General features: G+C 44.3%; 1 protein-coding gene across 3 annotated transcripts; it reads left to right on the plus strand.

Annotated features, from left to right (window-relative positions):
- Positions 1 to 3009: 3009 nt before the first annotated feature.
- Positions 3010 to 17451, plus strand: PSME3IP1 (proteasome activator subunit 3 interacting protein 1). Of its 3 annotated transcripts, none has more exons than XM_061445401.1 (7): positions 3010 to 3161; positions 6506 to 6651; positions 6840 to 6938; positions 9291 to 9417; positions 13507 to 13635; positions 15611 to 15675; positions 16722 to 17451. In XM_061445401.1, the coding sequence occupies exons 2-7, from the start codon at positions 6522 to 6524 to the stop codon at positions 16937 to 16939; spliced, it is 768 nt and encodes a 255-aa protein (XP_061301385.1). In that variant the 5' UTR covers positions 3010 to 3161; positions 6506 to 6521; the 3' UTR covers positions 16940 to 17451. The 3 variants fall into 3 exon arrangements, with proteins under 3 accessions (XP_061301385.1, XP_061301383.1, XP_061301384.1); XM_061445399.1 differs by having other exon boundaries at positions 15611 to 15674; positions 16706 to 17451; XM_061445400.1 differs by lacking the exon at positions 3010 to 3161 and adding an exon at positions 4712 to 4774 and having other exon boundaries at positions 15611 to 15674; positions 16706 to 17451.
- Positions 17452 to 18248: the final 797 nt, after the last annotated feature.

Here is an 18248-nt window from a genome sequence, read left to right on the forward strand (position 1 = left end):
ATTACTGAAAAAAAAAAACAACCAAGGAAGAGCACTGAAATTGTGCAGAAAACTATCACACCCCTTCTAAGAGGAAAAAAAAAAAAAAAAAAGGAGCATTATTAAAAGCACAGAACAAAGTTAACAGCAAGATGAAGGGAGCCATGGACAGATCACTGAATTCCAAGGCCATGGAGTATACCAGAGTGACCAACATGAAGCACTGCAGCCAAACTCCATAAATAGGAGGTAAAGGCCAACAAAAAGGAAACTCACAGGCTTCAAGGAAACCGATCACCCCACCTACACAGAAACATACATCAGTACCAAAGCTGAGGGAGGCATGGGGACTAGCTGAGTATCAGCAATCTAAGAGCAAGTAGAGAACAGAAACTAAGCTAACAATCAACAATAGTAAGAGTAACGGCAAGACGTGTGCAGAATGCAAGACTCTGCAGTAAAAGATCCTGAAGGAGCTTCCCAGGCAGGTGACAGCACATGCCGAACACTTTCTGTTAGCAGAAACCTCAAGAGAGTATTTGGATGAAAAGGGGAGAGACAGCAAGAAATGCTCATGTAAATACAAGAGTTTCATGCATCTGATAAAAAAGAACCCAATAAGCCAAACTCACACCAGGAGAAATACACAGTATATTCAACCAGACCTAGGAGAACAAATAGCAGAGATTAGTGCACGAAGGAGTAACAGTTAACGTCCTAAAGGAAGAGACACAGGAACAGGTGCCAGCAGAGAGGGGGCCTCGTTTGCTGAGTGGGCTTCCTCAGAGAACAGACACATATAAAAGCACTTGCAGAAGAAAGGGCCAGATTTAGCTCAAAGAGATCAATTTTTGCGTTTGGATAAATGCAAGGAAAACACATTTAGCAGCATCCTGGATTCTTAAAAAAGTAAGAGACTTAAGTTGTTTTTTTGCACAGTCCTGCAGAAACCCACAGTCAAATACTGGTGTCAAAGAGGAGACAAGATGTGAGTGAATATTTCCAATGGCGCGTAGGTGCTGACAACATCCACTGTGAACAGATTTCTACAGTTCAGCAGGGAAACAGTGAAAGTTTTAAGCCTGAGAAGTAAATGGGGGCTCAATCAAACGGATGCAGGTCTCCAAGTGACAATAATCTCATACTGCTGATCCATGTACAGAACATTTTAAGGTGGAAAAACTGAATCAAGGACCAGCATGAGAGAAAAAAACCCGTACCTGTACAAATGCATTCACTGTGAGACAAATAACAGAAAAATTAAAAATATGAGGCAAAGCCAGTGCTAAACAGAAAAAAAACCCTCTCATATGTTGAAAAAAACAAACATTGACACAAAACTAAAAAGAAAAAACAAGCTACCAAACACACCAGCATTCAGAAAACAGTGCAATTATCTACAAGGCTGAGTAAGTTCAGAAGAGAAAAGGCAGCTCTTTTGTCGGTGCTTCCATGGAGCAAAGCTCCCCTGCGTGAGAAACACTGACAAGTGCAGGCTGCAAACAGAACCAGCTCTGTGGTCGGGTGGATACCAAGAGCTTCAGAGCAAGATTTTGCAATAATATAATAGAAAATGAAACCCAGGATAACTACAGTCATCCTCAGTAATGTCTCCTTGACATTAAGACTCTACACCTACTCCTGCACAACAAAAGGTAAGAAACAGCAATATTAAAGAAACAGGAGCAATGAAGATACGCGAAATAGAAACAGTGATCAGCAGGACAGAATCAAAGGGCTTAAAAGAGAAATACATGCTTGATATCGGCACAATGCAGGCGGTGCAAAGACCTGCTTTGTAAGCTGTGAACTAAGGGCAAAGCAGCACCCTGGCGTTACTGCTGCCCAACCCAGTGCCCAAACCAGAACCCCTAAGTTAAAGGGCTGCACGTGGTAGTTCACTCTATATTTTCGTATTTTCTCTGTAAGAGCGTAACTTGCTCTGCAGCAGTATTTTTACAGTGATAGTGGTAAAAAGTTATAGGATTCTGACTTTTTACCTCGACATAAGAAAATCCCAGGACTCAACATGATTCTTCTGAGCTCCCAGGAGATCCCGGAAGAGCGGGTCACCTCGCCCCCAGCCCGCCCAGGACTGCTGCAACAAAGCCCGTGATGTGCAAGTCATTGAGGCTCCAGGACGAGCTCTCGGCACATGCCACAACACCAAACGCCCCCGTGCCCGGGGCGCCTGATTCCACCAAACTCCCGTTTCATCCCAGTTTCGCTGCTTTCTTTTGCTTGCACGTCAGCCCCGATCTCACCGGCTCCAGGGCCTCCCCGACTAGGACGAGAAGAACCTGGCGTGCAGCAGTTTCTTCCCAACGGCTGCCGTTCCCGGGGGTTACGGGAGACCCCGGAGAAGCAGCACGCTGCCCCAAGAGCGAGGGAGGCGCAGCGCAACCGCTGCCTCAGGCCCGGCCGCTACCTCGCACCAGGTTGCAGTCCTCAACGTAACCTCCCCGACGACCCTGCCCCGACAGCTGCAGCAGCACACGCGGGAAGGCGGAGGGCGGAGTGGGGACAAGCACCGCGCCTTCCCCCCATTAACCCGAGGCGGGCTCCAGCATACCAGACCCGCCACGACCACAGCCCAACCCAGCGCTGCCCCTTCCCCTCAGCACCAGCCCACTGGCCGCCCCACTCCACCTCAGCCCCGCCGCAGGCAGGCAAACAATTCCACCCCGCCGGTACAGCCCAAGAGCGCGGCTCTCCCCACCCCACTGCAGTCCCGCACGCAGCTAACCTCAGCACTAACAAAGTGCAGCAAAACCTACACTCTCCAGCCCAGCACACCTCCACCGCTCCTTTGTGCCGCGGCAGCGGACGGCGAAAAGATGGAGGCGACGCACAGCCCGCCCCGCCCCTCCCAGTCCCGCCCCCCGCCGTCTCCCCGGCGACCAGCCACACCCCGGGCACGAGTGCTTTACCCAATCGGGGCGCGGAGCCGCCCTGATGTCACTTGTCTCCTGCGTGTTCCTCTTCCTTCCGCAGGAGCTACGGGGTACTGGCTATCGGAGGGGAGGAGACGCTTAAAGAAGAGCTTATTCGGTTGGCTCTCACCGGTGGAAGGGGCGGTGCGGCCGGCGGCAGATAGCGAGCCGGGGCGGGCTGCAAGAGGGGATCAATGGCGGCGCGCTGGGTTGGGCCGCGCTTTTCGCTGTGACTGGTCGGTGGCTGCGGTACGTGCGGGCAGCTGCGGCCCGGGCCCCGGGGGGTGGCGGCGAGACCTATGGCAGGGCCTGGTCCTTGCGGGCGCGGCAGGAACTGCGGCAGGGCTGGGGCAGTGCGGGCAGAGCGAGGAAGCCGGCCGTGCCCGGGCTGCGGGGCCCTTCGGGTGCAGGGGTGGAGAGGGCCGGGCCCAGGCCCTGCGAGCGCGGTGGGCCGGGTCGCGCCGTGGGGGTAGCCACTTCCGGAGCCAGTGGCGGCGGGAGGAAGGTGGGGAGAGGAGGCTGCGGTGAGGGCTCGGCGGTGGAGGCTGAAGCACGCTTCGGCGCCACACACCAGGCCTGGGCTGGGGGGGGCTCACCAGCTCCGAGCGGTACCGGCAGCGTCGAGGCCGGATCCCGGTGGCGGGTTTCGGCCTGGGTACACTGTGGTGGGAACAACGCCTCGTCCTGGCTCTGCGGTGCCTCCAAGCTCGGCACATTGCTCCGGGTTTGATGTGCGGCAGGGTGCAGGAAGCGCCGCCGGCTGTGTTGCAATGGTGGGCAGCGGCCCTGCTGTTGAATGAGCTCGGAGGGTGTCGGGAGCTGCACAGGGTTACCCAGCAACGGCTCCAGATCCCTTCCAGCCTTAGCGGTGGCGAGGTTTGTACAGGTTTTGTTCTGTTTTGTTTTGATCCTGGAAACAGTTCACTGGTGCAACGTGAACATTTGTCATTCACCCTGACAGGGTGTCACTCGCTAGAACACAGTCCTAAGTGCAAGTTTGTTTTTTTCCCCCACACCTTTGTGCTCCAGCAGGTGGTTGTCAGTTAAGTTGTTATTTGCTGAAATGCATTTGTTCAGGGACTGGTTCCCAGGACCGCAGTGAAAACATCCTAACAGTATGTCAAAACCTTAGTCCACTTTAGGTGTCTTAAAATACAATGTCTAAGTGAACCGGCTGATCCAGGAGGCAGATGGTTTGCTGTTGAAGGCTGTAGTCTGAGATGATACTGTGCTCTTGCTGAATCCTTCTTTTTCATTTTATTTTATTTTTTTTATGACTTTCTGTCATAATTGCGTTGGAACCTTTTATTTCTTCTTTAAATGGACTGGCTTAGGTGACACACGTGGAGAACCAGGTTATCTTGGTTTTACAGCGCATGAGCAGGAAAGTTGGCTGTGTGTGATTAGGACTTATAGGGAGATTCAGTTCTCATTTTCTGTATATGTTTCCAGCTTGAACCACCTTCAGAAATGACACTCAAAGTGTGGGTGTTCTGTGCTTTCTGGAAAAGGGACTGGGTGAATTTTTGTTAACTATTAAAAAAGAAAGTTAGAAAAAATAATTGTCCTTGGCCTGACCTTCCTTTCCCTAACATTTAAGAGGATCCTTTTGTCTTCTCTTAATAATTCCCATCTTAAGAATGCCCCCTCGTGTAACAAATATTTGTCCAGTGCCTTAAGCTGGATGTATTCTGAGATGTCTATTTGTCATTTGTATTGTAAACAATGCCTCACAAAAGTGCCAGTTTTTGTAGGAACTTTGAGACTCTGCTTCCTGCAGGAGTGGTTCCTGATGGTACAAAGGAGGGATAAACTAAGTCTTTCCATTACCTGGATTACTGCATCCTTCCCTCTCTGGAAGAGTAGGTGTTCCTGGGTTCTCTTCCAGTGCTGAAATGCAGGCAGCTGATATCCTAAGTGAATAATTCTTGGCAGTGTCTGTAGTCCTTGAGGTGTCTGCTGAAGTTATAACAAGGAAATAAGAAACTAGAAGAAAATAGCATTAGCATGACTTTAAATGAACAGCTTTAGGTTGTGTTTACCTAGTACTTGCCTATACAGGCTTGGTGTAAGAAGCAAAAATAGGCATTAATGCTCCATTCTTGTCATGGTTTAACCCTATCTGGCAGCGAAGTACCACAAGGCTGCTCACTGACTCTTGACTCCCTGCCCACACCCCAGTGGGCTGGGGAGGAGAACTGGAAAAAAGTAAAACCTGGGGGTTGAGATAAGAACAGTTTAATAATTGATATAAAGTAAAATATAGTAAGGGCGGAGGGGGGAATGAGAGGAGTAAAACCCAAGAAACCCAAGTGATGCCCAATACAATTGCTCAGCACCTTCTGACTGATACCTAGCTGGACCCAAGGAGTGAACAGTCCCTTCCAGGTGACTCCCCCCAGTTTATATACTGGACATGATGTGCTGTGATATGGAATACCCCTTTGGCTAGTTTGGGTTGGGTGTCCTGTCTCTGCTGCTTCCTGGCCTCTTGTGCCCCTCCTCACTGGCAGAATGTGAGACTGAAAAATCCTTGATCAGGGTGAGTGCTACTGAGCAACAACTAAACCGTTGGTGTGTTATCAGCTTTGTTTTGAGGCTAAAGTCCAAACACAGCACTGTACCAGCCACTAGGAATAGAAGTAACTATTCCAGCCAAAACAGGAAAGTTCTATAGCATGGAACTTTCAGGGTAAATATTGAAAGAAGCCACATAAGACTGGCAGAAGCAGTTTGTTTCATCCTGGGCTTACAGCTGTCAAGACTTTGAGTTTCCTTCTTAGGATGACTCCTTGGAGCATCTCCACCCTTTGCCAAGTATTGAAATAGGGACCTGGCCAGTACTCAGTACTAGGATCTGTTGAAGCAGAGAGAAGGAGCTGTGTTCACTTGGTCACAAGGGCTGCTCCTGTTTTCTGTTTCCAGCTCCATTTTAGCCCAAGGGAGTTCCCTCTTTCACTTACCTCAAGCTCTGTGTAACCCTGACAGACAGCCCCCAGCATCATGTGTCCAAGCCTAGCTTACCCCAGAGCTGCAAAGAGGTGCAGCGTGCTTTTGAAGGTTAGAGAGATTAGTTGCTAACTTCTGAAATCTCAGTGTTAACCACTTGTAAATACATGTATCCAAGACACTGGAAACAGGCCATCTTTCTCAGTAGGTGAAAAGAACTTGGGAAAAGTGAGAGCAGAGTGTCAAATCCTTTCTCCAGAACAGAAAGTTACAAGAACTGAAATGAAAGGTTTTGAGTGTAGGGGTGGGTTTTAACGTTTTAGGGGGATTTATATGTATATATATATATTTATTTAAGTGAGGTAAATCAGAAGTGGAGTGGGGAAAAGTCCATTAAAATATGACTTTCAGGAAAGCAGCCTGAGACATAATTAGGAAAAAAAAGTAAAGAAGGAGTAACAGGTGGTGCTATTGCAGTTATGCAGTGAGTAGGTATCTCAATCAGTGCTTACTGTGTGGTGGTCTTTTGAGAACTGAAATCTCTGCAAGTCCTGCAGGTCTGTTTTTCAGGATGTAGTGTAGTAATGTCTTGTTCACTGACAAGTGAAAACAGGCCTCTGATGTCTTTTGTACTGTTTTTTTAGGACGGGCTGTTCCATAATGGATGGGGCAGGTGGTACTGCTGACCTTGTGATTAACAAGAGGTTTGTGTCTGAATCAGAGCTAGAAGAGCGACGGAAGAGGAGGCAAGAGGAATGGGAAAAAGTCCGAAAACCTGGGGATCCAGAAGGTATGGGATAGATTTTAATTATGGGAAGGTGATCTGAGAATATTTTGCTTTCATGGAAAACAGAAATAAAAGATAATAGTTTGTATTCTGCAATTTCAGAAGGTTTCTACATAAAAAAACTAAGATCTGTTTGTGATTTAGTATTCCTAAGATATGGTCTCATTTCCCAATTTATTCCTTCCTTTCAGAATGCCCAGAGGAGGCATATGACCCACGTTCCTTGTATGAAAGACTGCAGGAACAGAGAGAAAAAAAGCAGCAGGAGTTTGAGGAGCAGTTTAAATTCAGTAAGCACCAGTAGTTCATTTTTTGAAACAAACCCCAGCAAGCTGCGTATTTGTGTGCAACAGCTGTGTACAACATCTGACTGAGGGACGTATCTATTGCTATTGGCTCTTATCTAAAGAGAAGTGAGGAGGATACTGTGAAAGTCCTTTTTAAGGTGGATTCTGATCCATTTTGGTTCTTTGGCTGGAAGCCTTACCCTTAAATGATTGTGTTCTTTAAGCTTCAGTTTGCATAGCTGGATCCTGTCTAGAATTTTTCTTGTATATCTGATGTGACAAAATCATGTTTTATCTTTATCTGTGGGATGATATGAGTTCTGTTAGGTAATGCTCCCAGCCCCTGCAGGTGCTATCAAGTATGGCGCTGATGACCATGACTGCCTTTTCTGTTTTGTAGTAGATGCTTTTAGAATTATTCCTGTAGCCAAATTTCTTTGGGAGAAGGTGAGTGGGAGGAACTGACTAACTAAAGATCAGTGTTGGGTTGACTGTGGACCACTAGTTTACATTATCAGATTTCAGCCCAGTTTGGCCACTTGTGACAAAATTTGTCCGCTAATATGCTTGAATTTGCCTTAAAATGTTCATAAAATATTTTTCTATCCGTGGGAATTTTGGAAGAGTAGAAAATTATTTTGGTGCGCTGTCATTCCTATCTGTCAGAATTGATAATGGGATGTGGGAGGAGAAACATATTAATGCTGAAGAGTTGTGTTTGCATAAACAAGCAAATTTAGCTACGCTCTAAACTTTTTGTGCAGATAAAAATCGGTACACAGACTAGCAGTTCTTTCTGCTGGGTTATTCAGTATCACAAGAGTGTCTTCCTTTTCAAAGTAAAGTAATCTTAGTAGACTGTTAACAGCATTTTAAATGAAGAGTAATCATAGAACTGTAGACTGGTTTGGATTGGAAGGAGCCTTAAAGCTCATCCAGTAGAACCTCCTACGAAGGGCAGGGGCACCTTCCACTAGAGCAGGTTGCTCCAAGCCCTGTCCAAGCTGGCCTTGAACACTGCCAGGGATGGGGCAGCCACAGCTTCTCTGGGCAACCTGTGCCAGGACCTCACCACCCTCACAGGGAAGAATTTTTTTCCATTCTTTATAATGCAACTTTCAAAATTTTCTGTCTGAATGATCATGTAACTAAAATAAGGAGAAATGGAAGTTATTTCCTGTCTCTCAAATGTAATTTCTATTTTTGGTGGTGAAAAGTGTAAACGACAGATAGGAGCATGAATGCATCAAAGTCGCCAACTATACCTACAGGATTCTTTCCAGCTGGAGAGTTTCCAGTTTACTGAAGCAAACTCTTGATCCAGGTCATTGTTGGTGATGTGACTAAGCAATTCTTGTCCAGGTAGCCACCAGGAAACTGACTGCTGGCAACCTGGATGGGAAAGACTTCTGGTAACTGTCTAAATTGATTGTTACCCTTGCCCAGTTATATTAGATCTGTACTGTCTTCCCGTTGGTTCAGGAAACCTATAAGCCAAGTACTGGAATCAAAAGCATCCCTGAGAGGGAGTAACTGAGAGGTAAACCAACTGCTCCCTTTAAGGCAACCACTGCAGAATAACATATCTGGTAACCTGGAGGACAAACTGTACTGTATAGTATTTAGTAGGGAATAATGACTACAGACAGCAAGCATGTCTTTCTAAAAAAGATTTTTTTATTACCTTTCAACTAAATCGTTTGATTGAAAGACATTGAACATTTACAGGACAGAAAATTAAAGACCTAGCGTGCACTATCCTTAGGGCAGCTAAGGAATTTAGTTTTGTTTGGAAGTTAGGAATTATCCTGGTTCTACTTAAAAAAAAAACAAAACCACAGATGTTAATCTCAGAGAAGATACTAATTGTTTGCTCTAAGGAAATGTACTTCCTATTTTGAGGTAAGATTTATGGAGAGAGTTATGTGAGGTTTTTTTCCAGTTATTGATGGCTTAAGAACAGATTCTGAGGAGACAGGCTTAAACTTGGTGCCTGAAACCAAAACAATAAAGATATTGCTTACTGTGGTTATTCCTTGTTTTGTGAAAGCTGTTCCAGATGGCATTCCAGACCTGCAGTGATTGATTTTCCTTAGTTGTATCAGCAAGTCTAATAGCATTTAATGGTTTCCTATGAATTGTGTCTTGCTTTCCTCTGTAGTAATAGTGTTGTGTTCAAACTGTGTTAGTTTGTTGTAGTTCATATGCTTGAAGGTGTAAGATTTTCAGTTTGTTAACATCCAGTATCATTCACAGGGAAGTATTTTTACTCCTTAATTACAGAATCCAGCAGAATTCAGCTGCTTCCTAAGTGGTTTTATAGCTTATCAACATGCATGCTTTTCCTTTGCTCAGAAAATATGGTAAGAGGCTTAGATGAAGATGAGACGCATTTCCTTGATGAGGTGTCTCGGCAGCAGGAGCTACTAGAAAAGCAACGAAGAGAAGAAGAGCTGAAAGAACTAAACGAATACAGAATATCCTTTACATTAAAATGGCTGGTGGTTGTATAGAGGAGGAGAAGAGATGGGGCAGTAGTTTTATTCTGTGATAGACATTGTTTCTATAGAACTGCCTTAGAGAACCTGTACTGTGATAGACTTTTTAACATTTAATGTTTTCATTGTAACTTGGATCTCCCACTGTAACTTTTGATGATCCTCCCTCCCCCTCAACCCCCGCATATCTTTGGTACTTTTCTTCTCTCCCTCCAAGTTGTTTGGGATTTCGGTTTTGTTTTCCCTGTTACGGAGGGCATGAAATACCATAGCTAAAAAGAGAAAAAGAACACAGAGGAAGATCAGCCTATTACTTCTAATCTTTTTGTTTTGCCTTCTTATTGAAAAGTAAATGTCCTTGTTTGGTTGGGTTTTTTTTTTAACTGTATATTGGCTGTTTTTAACGTTTGCTGTTTGAAATAATGTTTGAATGTCTGTGTTATTTTTTTCTGAAGTCTTAGCTACTTTCTCCCTTGCTAATAACTGCAGGATGAGAAATTACATACGTCTGTGCAGATGTGCTACCTTTCTTCTAGGAAGTCAGTGCCCATGGAGACTCAGCTCCTTTGGGTAATACAGACTTTCAGGCAGTACTAAGAGCAGGATGGCTTGGCTTTGCTGTTAAATGCCAAATTTTCATGAAAATGTGCTAGAAAATTATACAAGATGCTTTTCCTCTCTGAGCATGCCAGTTAGGGGAGGTTGGAATGATTTGAGGATTTCTGTGCTAAGCTAAGTGTTGGGTTTTTGAGGTTTACTGAATCTGTGCAGAACCTGATGGTGTCTTGCCTCCTGATGAAATCCATTGCTTTTAAGTCATCAGTGAGCAAAGCACAAGCTCTCCAGGATGCTTGAGTATAAATGAAAGAGTTTTTCGGCACAAGGAGGTAACTAAAAGCAGTCAGCAAGTGAAGCTGAATCGTACCAAAGCAACAAAGATCTGCATTACCTTGTATCTGTTAATGACGTGCAAGTTAGAGCATGTGTTCTGAGAAGAGCACCTAAGTTACCTCAGCACTGGGATTATGAAAAAGCAATGATCCTAGAATCCTAAAATGGTTTGAGTTCTAAGGGACCTTAAAGTTCCAAGCTCATGCCATGGGCAGGGATACTTTTCACTAGGACAGGTTGCTCCAAGACGCCTCCAACTTGGCAATGCTTGTGCATTTTTTTCACTTGAGAAATATACTGTAGTTGATTGAATGACTTGGAATGTTTTCTTGATTTGCAGGATGGGATGTTCATGTGGGATATATTTAGTTTTGGCGATTGTTGCTTGGAGGTCTGGCTGGTGTGGAGATGTGCCATATAAGATTGTGCTGTGGAAGCAGCTGACAGCTCTAGTTAGGTCACATATATCAGAGGTGAACCGTACCAGCCCAGAAGGAATCTTACATTGTCTTGAATTAGCCACATAACACATGGATCCCTGAATTTACTGAGCAGGGCCTGTTCAAGATGTACATGCCACCTAACCTCAGTCTTTGCAGTCTTAGAAATACTGTTTGGCTTTGTATCTGCAGTCTTGCTGTAAATTGAACTGCAGAACTTATTGCTGATGGAGTGGGCATAGGGAGAATGTTTTATAGTCACATCATCTCATGAGGAACTGAGGAGTTTTGCTTGTTCCTTTCCATTTGTTTTTGTTTGTTTTTTTTAATTCAAGCATTCTATTTCAAGCAGCCTCAAGGAAACTTGCAAAATGACTCACCTGTGTTTTGAAAGCTTGGTAGTATGCTTTTGAAACAGAAAAGGCGTTTTTATATCTTCAGGGTTTTAGTATTGGTTTATCAGTGATGAAAACCAGTCGATGCTAGGTAAATGTGCTGGATCTATAGGCACTGCTCAAACCAATTGGCTCTTCCAAACCAGTAAGAAGAATGTCAACACCATGGGTTTGATTATTTGGTCTTTTGCTTGGTATAACACCCAATTTAAGCTACCCAGAGGCATTAACTTCAGGGCAAAAACAACGTAAATGAAATCTAGTATCTTAAAGAATAAACATGCCTTGGAATATTTTAATGCATTCTCAAGCATTAGAAATTCCTATGCATGGATGCATAGGAATTTTACTTCTACTACATGAACAACTAGAGGTTTTTACTTCTTGCCCTGTCCAGACCCCACTGGTTTGACAGTGTTTAATTATTTTTTTTTTTTTAAGCTGTTCACAAGAAGTGTTCGAGAACAACATTCTCTTGTCTTAAATCCTGTCCAAATGTAGGAAAAGTCCGACTCCCAAGAAGCAGGCTCTACTGTAGAACAGCTTTTTAAATGCACTTATATTTAAGATCAGGAGGTGTATTTCTAATGTAGACTTCCTGAGAGGGAATGCTTCTTGTTTAGTGTTACATTTGCTAATGGCAGCAGCACATAGAAGATCTCCGTTAAAAATGCATGGTGTTGACTCTGGTAGTTGAGGAGTGTCAGGAGAACACTTCCTGGATAGGAGTGGAAAGCCTGTAGTTTGGTATCATTGGAAAGAAAAGTGCTTGGGTTCCTCAGCCTGGCTTTTGTAGTGCAGTGTTAGAATACAGCAAGGTAATGAACAGACACGTGGAAGCTGATCACTGATGTGTGGAATCATGTATTGCAACATCAAACCATGTTTGACACAATGAGCTTTCAGACTGCTTTTGATAGCCACGGGATGGCACTCCTGTGCAAGCTAAAATAAATCTGAGCAGGGGTTTTGGCTGAGGCAGCTTTCAGTTGAGGTAGGGAGCAATCTAGGTTACTGCTGTATCCTTAGGAAAATTCAATAAGGAATGGCATCTGAATGCTGTTAATTGTAAAGCGATTGGAGTTTTTGAGTGTGTCACTTCAAAGGAAGTTGTAAGGGGTTTTTGATTTGCAGATGTTCAGTGGGGAAAAAAGTTGATGTCAAATATATGGTCCATTTATATGAAATTCACTGTCCAATTTGTCTGCAGTAACTGGGGCACCTGTGAAACTCCAGCTTGTGGTGATGTCTTGTAGAATTGTGGTCAGGTTAGATTTAGGATTATAAACAAATGTCCTTTTAAACTGGCTTGATTTGCCTTTGCTATGTTTGCAGTTTAAAAGTTTTGCAGAAGCTCATTAACAAACAGGATATTGCTTCATCAGGAACAGCTGGACATGAACAGTTGTCAGGGACAGGAGTAGGTCCTGCACAGAAGGAGACCTGTTTGGTATGTGTGCAGTGTGAGTGTGCCTTAATAACAGATCAAGCTCCTCCTTATCCTGTCTGAGAACCTGCTTAAGCTTCTCCACCTCATTATAGGTTTCAGCTGTCCCACCATTCTAACACTGTTTTATGTGACTTAAGATTTTCTGTGCTGTCACAGTCTTTTTGGGTGAATCTTGAGCCCCATGCACCTTTAGTCAGATGTGCCTCCTTTTGTTTGGGTTTGTTGTTCAAACTGGCAGTAGTAGCCTTGTGGCCCTTAGATGAGCTGAAAAGTTAAAGAAAAAAGTTAAAGTTCAACGAGATAGTTGAACCGTTTTGCTGTGGCCGGCTGATGTCTGCTGGGCTCAGCAAAAGAAGGGGTGGAGGAGTGAAAGTGAGCCCACATATTGCTACTTCTTTTTTTTTTTTTTTTTTTTTTAAGGGTTTAGAGGTTGAAGCAGCAAACTTTAATTACAAATGTGTTGATCCCCATAGAAGGGGGAAGTATTGTGTTGCCTTTTTTTTTTCTTCTTCTTTCCCCCATTGGTCCAGTCTGACCTTTTTGCTTTTCTAAGATCTTTAGGAAAAGAGAGGGTGCTGGGTATGTTTATGGGTGCTGGATGTGTCATGTGTTGCACCTTTCTTCCTTCAGAAAAACATTTCCTGATCTGCTGCCTGAACATCTTTTCAGGGAGAGATGGTATTGATACTGAGAGAGCTCCAAACCCAGAGGATGAAGTCTCTGCTGTCTTGGCTGAAGGTGTCAGCTAAATGTCATTACAAATAAGGTTATTTTGATAGAATATGTGAATGAACTTTAGTTGCTGCTGTCAGCAGAGCTGGCTAAATATATCAAGAGAGGAAGTATCTGTTCTCTCCATTCCTTCCTGGATGAGCCTTAACCCTTAGTTCACAGCACTCTCACCAAAGTGGGAGTCAGTATGGACCCAAAGAAGGAAACTGAGAAGAAGTTGCCCATGAAGTCAGTGGAAAACAAGAACAAATTCTCTCAGGCAAAGCTGTTGGCAGGAGCTGTGAAACACAGAAGGTTAGTTTCACACCTCTATAAATTCATGAGGAACAGAACCCAGAAAGCAGTGTAAAGGGAGGCAGGCCAAAACTGCCTTCAGAGAGTGAGCTGTGAACCTTAGCCCTAAAGAAAAAAGGGGGGAGGTAGAAGAAAAGACCAGCCTTGTTTCCATAGGCTCTCCCAAACTGTGGGAAAAACATGAAGCAATTTAAATAGATAAGCATGTGTAAAAGCAAGTGGGTAGGCTCTTCATTCTAGACTGCCAGGGTTGGGCAATCCTCGTTGGAGATCTAGAGGGAATCTACTTTACATCTCTATTTATAGATATCAGTGTTGGCTCACTTATGTGATTTCATTCAGGTTTGCATAATGTATCAGCTGATTTTATCTGTGTTATAATTGCTGCTGGGGGCATCGTGAGGGAGACGGAGGTTACAAGAGAGGAGGTTGGTGTACCAATTTGATCTTGAGGACATCAGGCAAATTTCCCTTGTTCCTCACTGATTAGCACTGATACATCAACACCCTTTCCATACCAGGGAGATGGCAGCTGGGTTTGTGACCTCTTTGCTGTTTTGATCATGGTCTGCAAATGCAGCTGCTGGTGTGCTACAGGTTATGGAAAATTAGGCACATGGGACTAGGCTTATTTTCCACAGATGAATCATCTAATACTTCAGATGATTACTGACATCTCAAAATTCAGTCAATGTTTTAGTCCCAGAGAATGAGAGATTATTTTAGAAGTTTATCTTGTAGGGTGATGTTTAGCTTCCTGTACAGCAGTAATTGCATGTCTGAAAGCTGAAGTAAGCACTTCCACTACCTAATATGTGTGGGGTTGGGTAGTTGTTTGGGTTTTCAGAAGGCAGAAAAGAAAAGCCCTGAAATGATAACAAGCAGCCAAAAATGTTTTGGGGTTGGATTTTTTTTTAATTTTTTTTTTCCTTTCATGTAACTACTAATACTTAACACTGTAGAATGTAGAGAAACAGCTGGTATGTGCTTAATGGCACATCTGAAGTCTGCAGGTGGCATCTGTTTGAAGAGAGCAGCTTAACTGACATGTCAGTGCCATCACAGGCTTGCACTGTGTGCAGTGTTCTGTTTTTGTTGTCTTATCTTTTATTGCAAACTGTCCAAAACCAAGTGTAGCATGAGATCAACATCTGCTCTCTGAGCTTTGTAGTTTCCTGGAAAGGATGTATTGTTATTAAAACCTTCATCTCTACTGCACGCTCTGACAGGACAGCAAAGAGTTAGTGCGTAAGGATGCTCATGCTTCATCACTTTGATTCATCACAGCTGAAGCTGGGAAGCATTTGTTTATGTGAATGGCTTAGGACTGGGAACATGCAAGAGCGGGGAAAAGAAGCTGAGCAGTGACAAGAAAGACCTATAGAAGCTCTGCAGAGTCCAAGTCGAAGTCATGCTCCTTTTCTCAACAGGACCCCTTTCTTTTTTAGGTCAGACACTGCCATTGTGAATTGCTGCAAACCCTTCTGGGCTTCTTACTGGGTGCAAGACTTCCAGATGTTTTTGAACAGGTTCTCTAGGTGCTTAAAGGAGGGGAAGGAAACCCTGGAAGGGAAGAGACATAGGTGTTGCACCAGCAACTGTGGTAGTCATCTGCATGAGCTAGCCTGTGGGCATATGGGGTGGCTGAAGCTCAGGCTGTCATTCTTGATCTCCTTTGAGGTACTTCCAGATGAATAGGCAGCTCTGGGTTTCTGTGCAAGAGGTCTGACTTCGACTCCCAGAGTCCAAGTGTGTCTGTTTCCCAGGTTAACCTACTTGCAACATAGGTGTTGGCTCTGTCTAGGATCCTGCATGTTCCCTGAGAAGCCCCAGTTAACAGCAGTTAGAAGTGGTGATGGTCATCAGGGGATCCCACTGGCATTTGTTATAGCGTTCGAGGCAAAGATGCAACTTTAACTTCACAGTAATTAAATGGTTACCTTATGAAGAACAAGACACTTTATTTTGTCCACAGTTCAGATGGTGGTAACAGTGTGAAGAGGTTGAAACTAGATACTGATCATGATGAAAAGAATCAAGGTATGTCCTGATTTCTGCATGTGGGAAGCTGGCTGTCTCTCACCTGAACAGCAACTGACTTGGTGTTAAATCTGATAGAGGAATTGCTTGTCTGGTCCTTTATTATGCAAGACAGCACAGGCTGCAGTTGGCATATTCTCTCTTAAAGCAGCAGAAACAGTAACTATAGGTGCTGACAGCAGCCTTGATAGAAAATAGGGCTGGAGGGAACCTCTACGGATCATCATTCTATCCCCTGTCTAAACCATTCCTGATAGCTGCTCTTAAATCTCCGTAGATAAGAGTTTATTCACCCTACTTAGGCAGTTTATTCTAATACTTAACTGATACTACCTTTAAGGAGTCTTCTTGGCTGCATTTTGAGCCTAATGCTTGCTCTGTCAAGAGGAAATGTGGAGAACAGATCATTCCCTTCCTGTTCACAGCAGCATTTGATGTATATATCCACTATTAGCTATTAATTAGAAGAAAATTGAGTTGCATTCCAGTCTTAGCTGTCAGGGCTGCAGTTGCCCTGCTGTCAAGATACTCTGACACAAATAGGGTGAGCTGCAATTGTGTAATAGCAACCCAAGGTGCTTCCTGAATCTCCGTCTGTTCAGTATACTTTCAGAACACTGGAAATAATTAGTTAGCAGTGGAAGATGAGAGATGTTGACTACAGAATGATGGACTAAAGCTTTTTCTTCAACTATGCTGTTACATCACAGAAAAATCCTCAATTACACAAAGCAGGGCTATGTATTCTCATTTAGTGGGTTTGGTACTTGACGAGCATTAAACTGACAGCTTTAGAATGAAAATCTGTAATGCCAGCATAGAGCTGGACTTAAATGAGTGATGGGGGGGGGGGGGGGGGATAAAAAATCCCCTGAGACAGCAAGTTCTTCCTGTCAGAATAGCTTCATTGCAACATAAAGCTGCCTTATGCTTTGATTAAATCCTGCAATCATCTACTGCTGTGACAGTAGCAGGTGATTGACATGAGGCTGATTATAAGCCCTTTTCCTGCACTCTCATTTTTGACTTGGGTACTTCTCTTTCAGAAAAACCATCCTGTGTTCCCCTGGGGAGCAGCTCAGCGGGAGGCTCCACAGTCCACTGTCCGTCAGCAGCCGTGTGCATTGGGATCCTACCTGGCCTGGGCGCCTACTCTGGCAGCAGTGACTCCGAGTCCAGCTCAGATAGTGAAGGCACTATTAATTCCACTGGGAAGATCGTTTCTTCTGTCTTCCGTAGCAACAATTTCTTTGATGGTCCATAATGAAATCCTTCCGTGTGTAATGTAGTGCAGTGTATCTTCTAAAGCCCTGATGGATGCTTGATGCATCCTTCTGCCCCAAATATAATCTTTATAGCTAACCTCTCAACTTTAATACACTCAGCTACTCCTAAAATAACTCATAATATTTCCCCCCCACCACCACCTTTCCATTTCTGGGGTGTATACTTAGCCTGTAAGAAGGGCTGCAATCCTAAACCTAGTAACTTAGTGAAGGCCTGCGGGTAGGGAGGAGAAAGTCTTATCTTTAAAATTTTTACAGAAAGAATGAGCTCTTATGATCTAAGAAGTTTGCACAAGACTAACAGGCAAAAAATACTCACTTGAAGCAGTGAAGTCTTGTAGAAAGAGCCATGTGTTCTGTTTTAAAATGCTGGTTTTATTCTGTATTAGAGAAATAGGGGAAGAACAAAATTCAAGCAGATGGTGAAGTGTAGATTGCCATGACACTGTAAAGAAGTTTGTGTTACATGATTAAAGATATTCTGAACGCATTTTTTTTATCTTGGCTTGTGCCATTCATAATTGTTCCCATTCCATTAATCAATTTCTGCACTACCCAACCAGCCCCTTCCTCAACCCAACCTCCAGGAGAGGTGCAAGCCAGCCTCATGTGAGTACAGAGGGTGAGGGGAAGCTCTTGTTCCGAGTGAACTGGTGGGAGCTGCAGTTGGCTGTTCTGCTCCAAGGCCATTGCTCCTGCACCTGCATTTGACAAGTCGGTCAGCTTTTATGCAGCAGCATCCTGACCAGCATGAGTCCAGAGTAGGTGCGATTCCCCATTGCAGCCAAATCTCTTTGTGCAGAAGCTGGGAGCTCCACATTCCTTTGCAGTCAGTGGGTTTTGAATTTGTTTTGGATTTAAGAAACCTTACTTAGGCATGTTTCTGGGTGCTGTGGACCAAGGAGCCAGGCAGGAGTAGAGAAGTACTGGCTGTGGAAGCTGAGGGCCCATCCTTTTAATCTCTGTATGCAGACAGCGTGGGTGGGAGGTCAGTGGGTTGGAACAGCTCAGCTGAGGCACTTGGAGGTGAAAATGCCTTTGTGACAGTCTCACAGCTGTCGTGCTCTTGGTACTGCACTTGGTGTATGTGATGCTGAGAAGACAGCCAATGGGTGCATACTAGTGAGGAGTTACCTGAGTGTGATGCTGAGCAACTGGTAAGAGCAGCTGGGATAAAAGAAGGGAAAGCTGAAGGCCTTTAGTTGGATTGACATCTTAGCTTGAGTGTTGAACTTCCACAGAGGAAACAAGAGGAGTTATGCTCACAGTGAAGCTATCCTTAGCCAA

This window comes from Pezoporus flaviventris, unplaced genomic scaffold, assembly GCF_033815535.1.
Source record: "Pezoporus flaviventris isolate CSIRO_AGI_PZ_B2104156 unplaced genomic scaffold, CSIRO_AGI_Pfla_v1 ptg000004l, whole genome shotgun sequence".
In the NCBI taxonomy this organism is placed as follows: Eukaryota; Metazoa; Chordata; class Aves; order Psittaciformes; family Psittacidae; genus Pezoporus; species Pezoporus flaviventris.

What these genes read in the sequence shown, in the direction of transcription:
- PSME3IP1 (XM_061445399.1), top strand. Translation starts at nt 6,522, where the DNA reads ATGGATGGGGCAGGTGGTACTGCTGACCTTGTGATTAACAAGAGGTTT. An exon ending in AAAACCTGGGGATCCAGAAG is followed by an intron (nt 6,652 to 6,839) that starts GTATGGGATAGA and finishes CCTTCCTTTCAG; the next exon opens with AATGCCCAGAGGAGGCATAT. An exon ending in ATCATGATGAAAAGAATCAA is followed by an intron (nt 15,675 to 16,705) that starts GGTATGTCCTGA and finishes ATTTTTGACTTG; the next exon opens with GGTACTTCTCTTTCAGAAAA.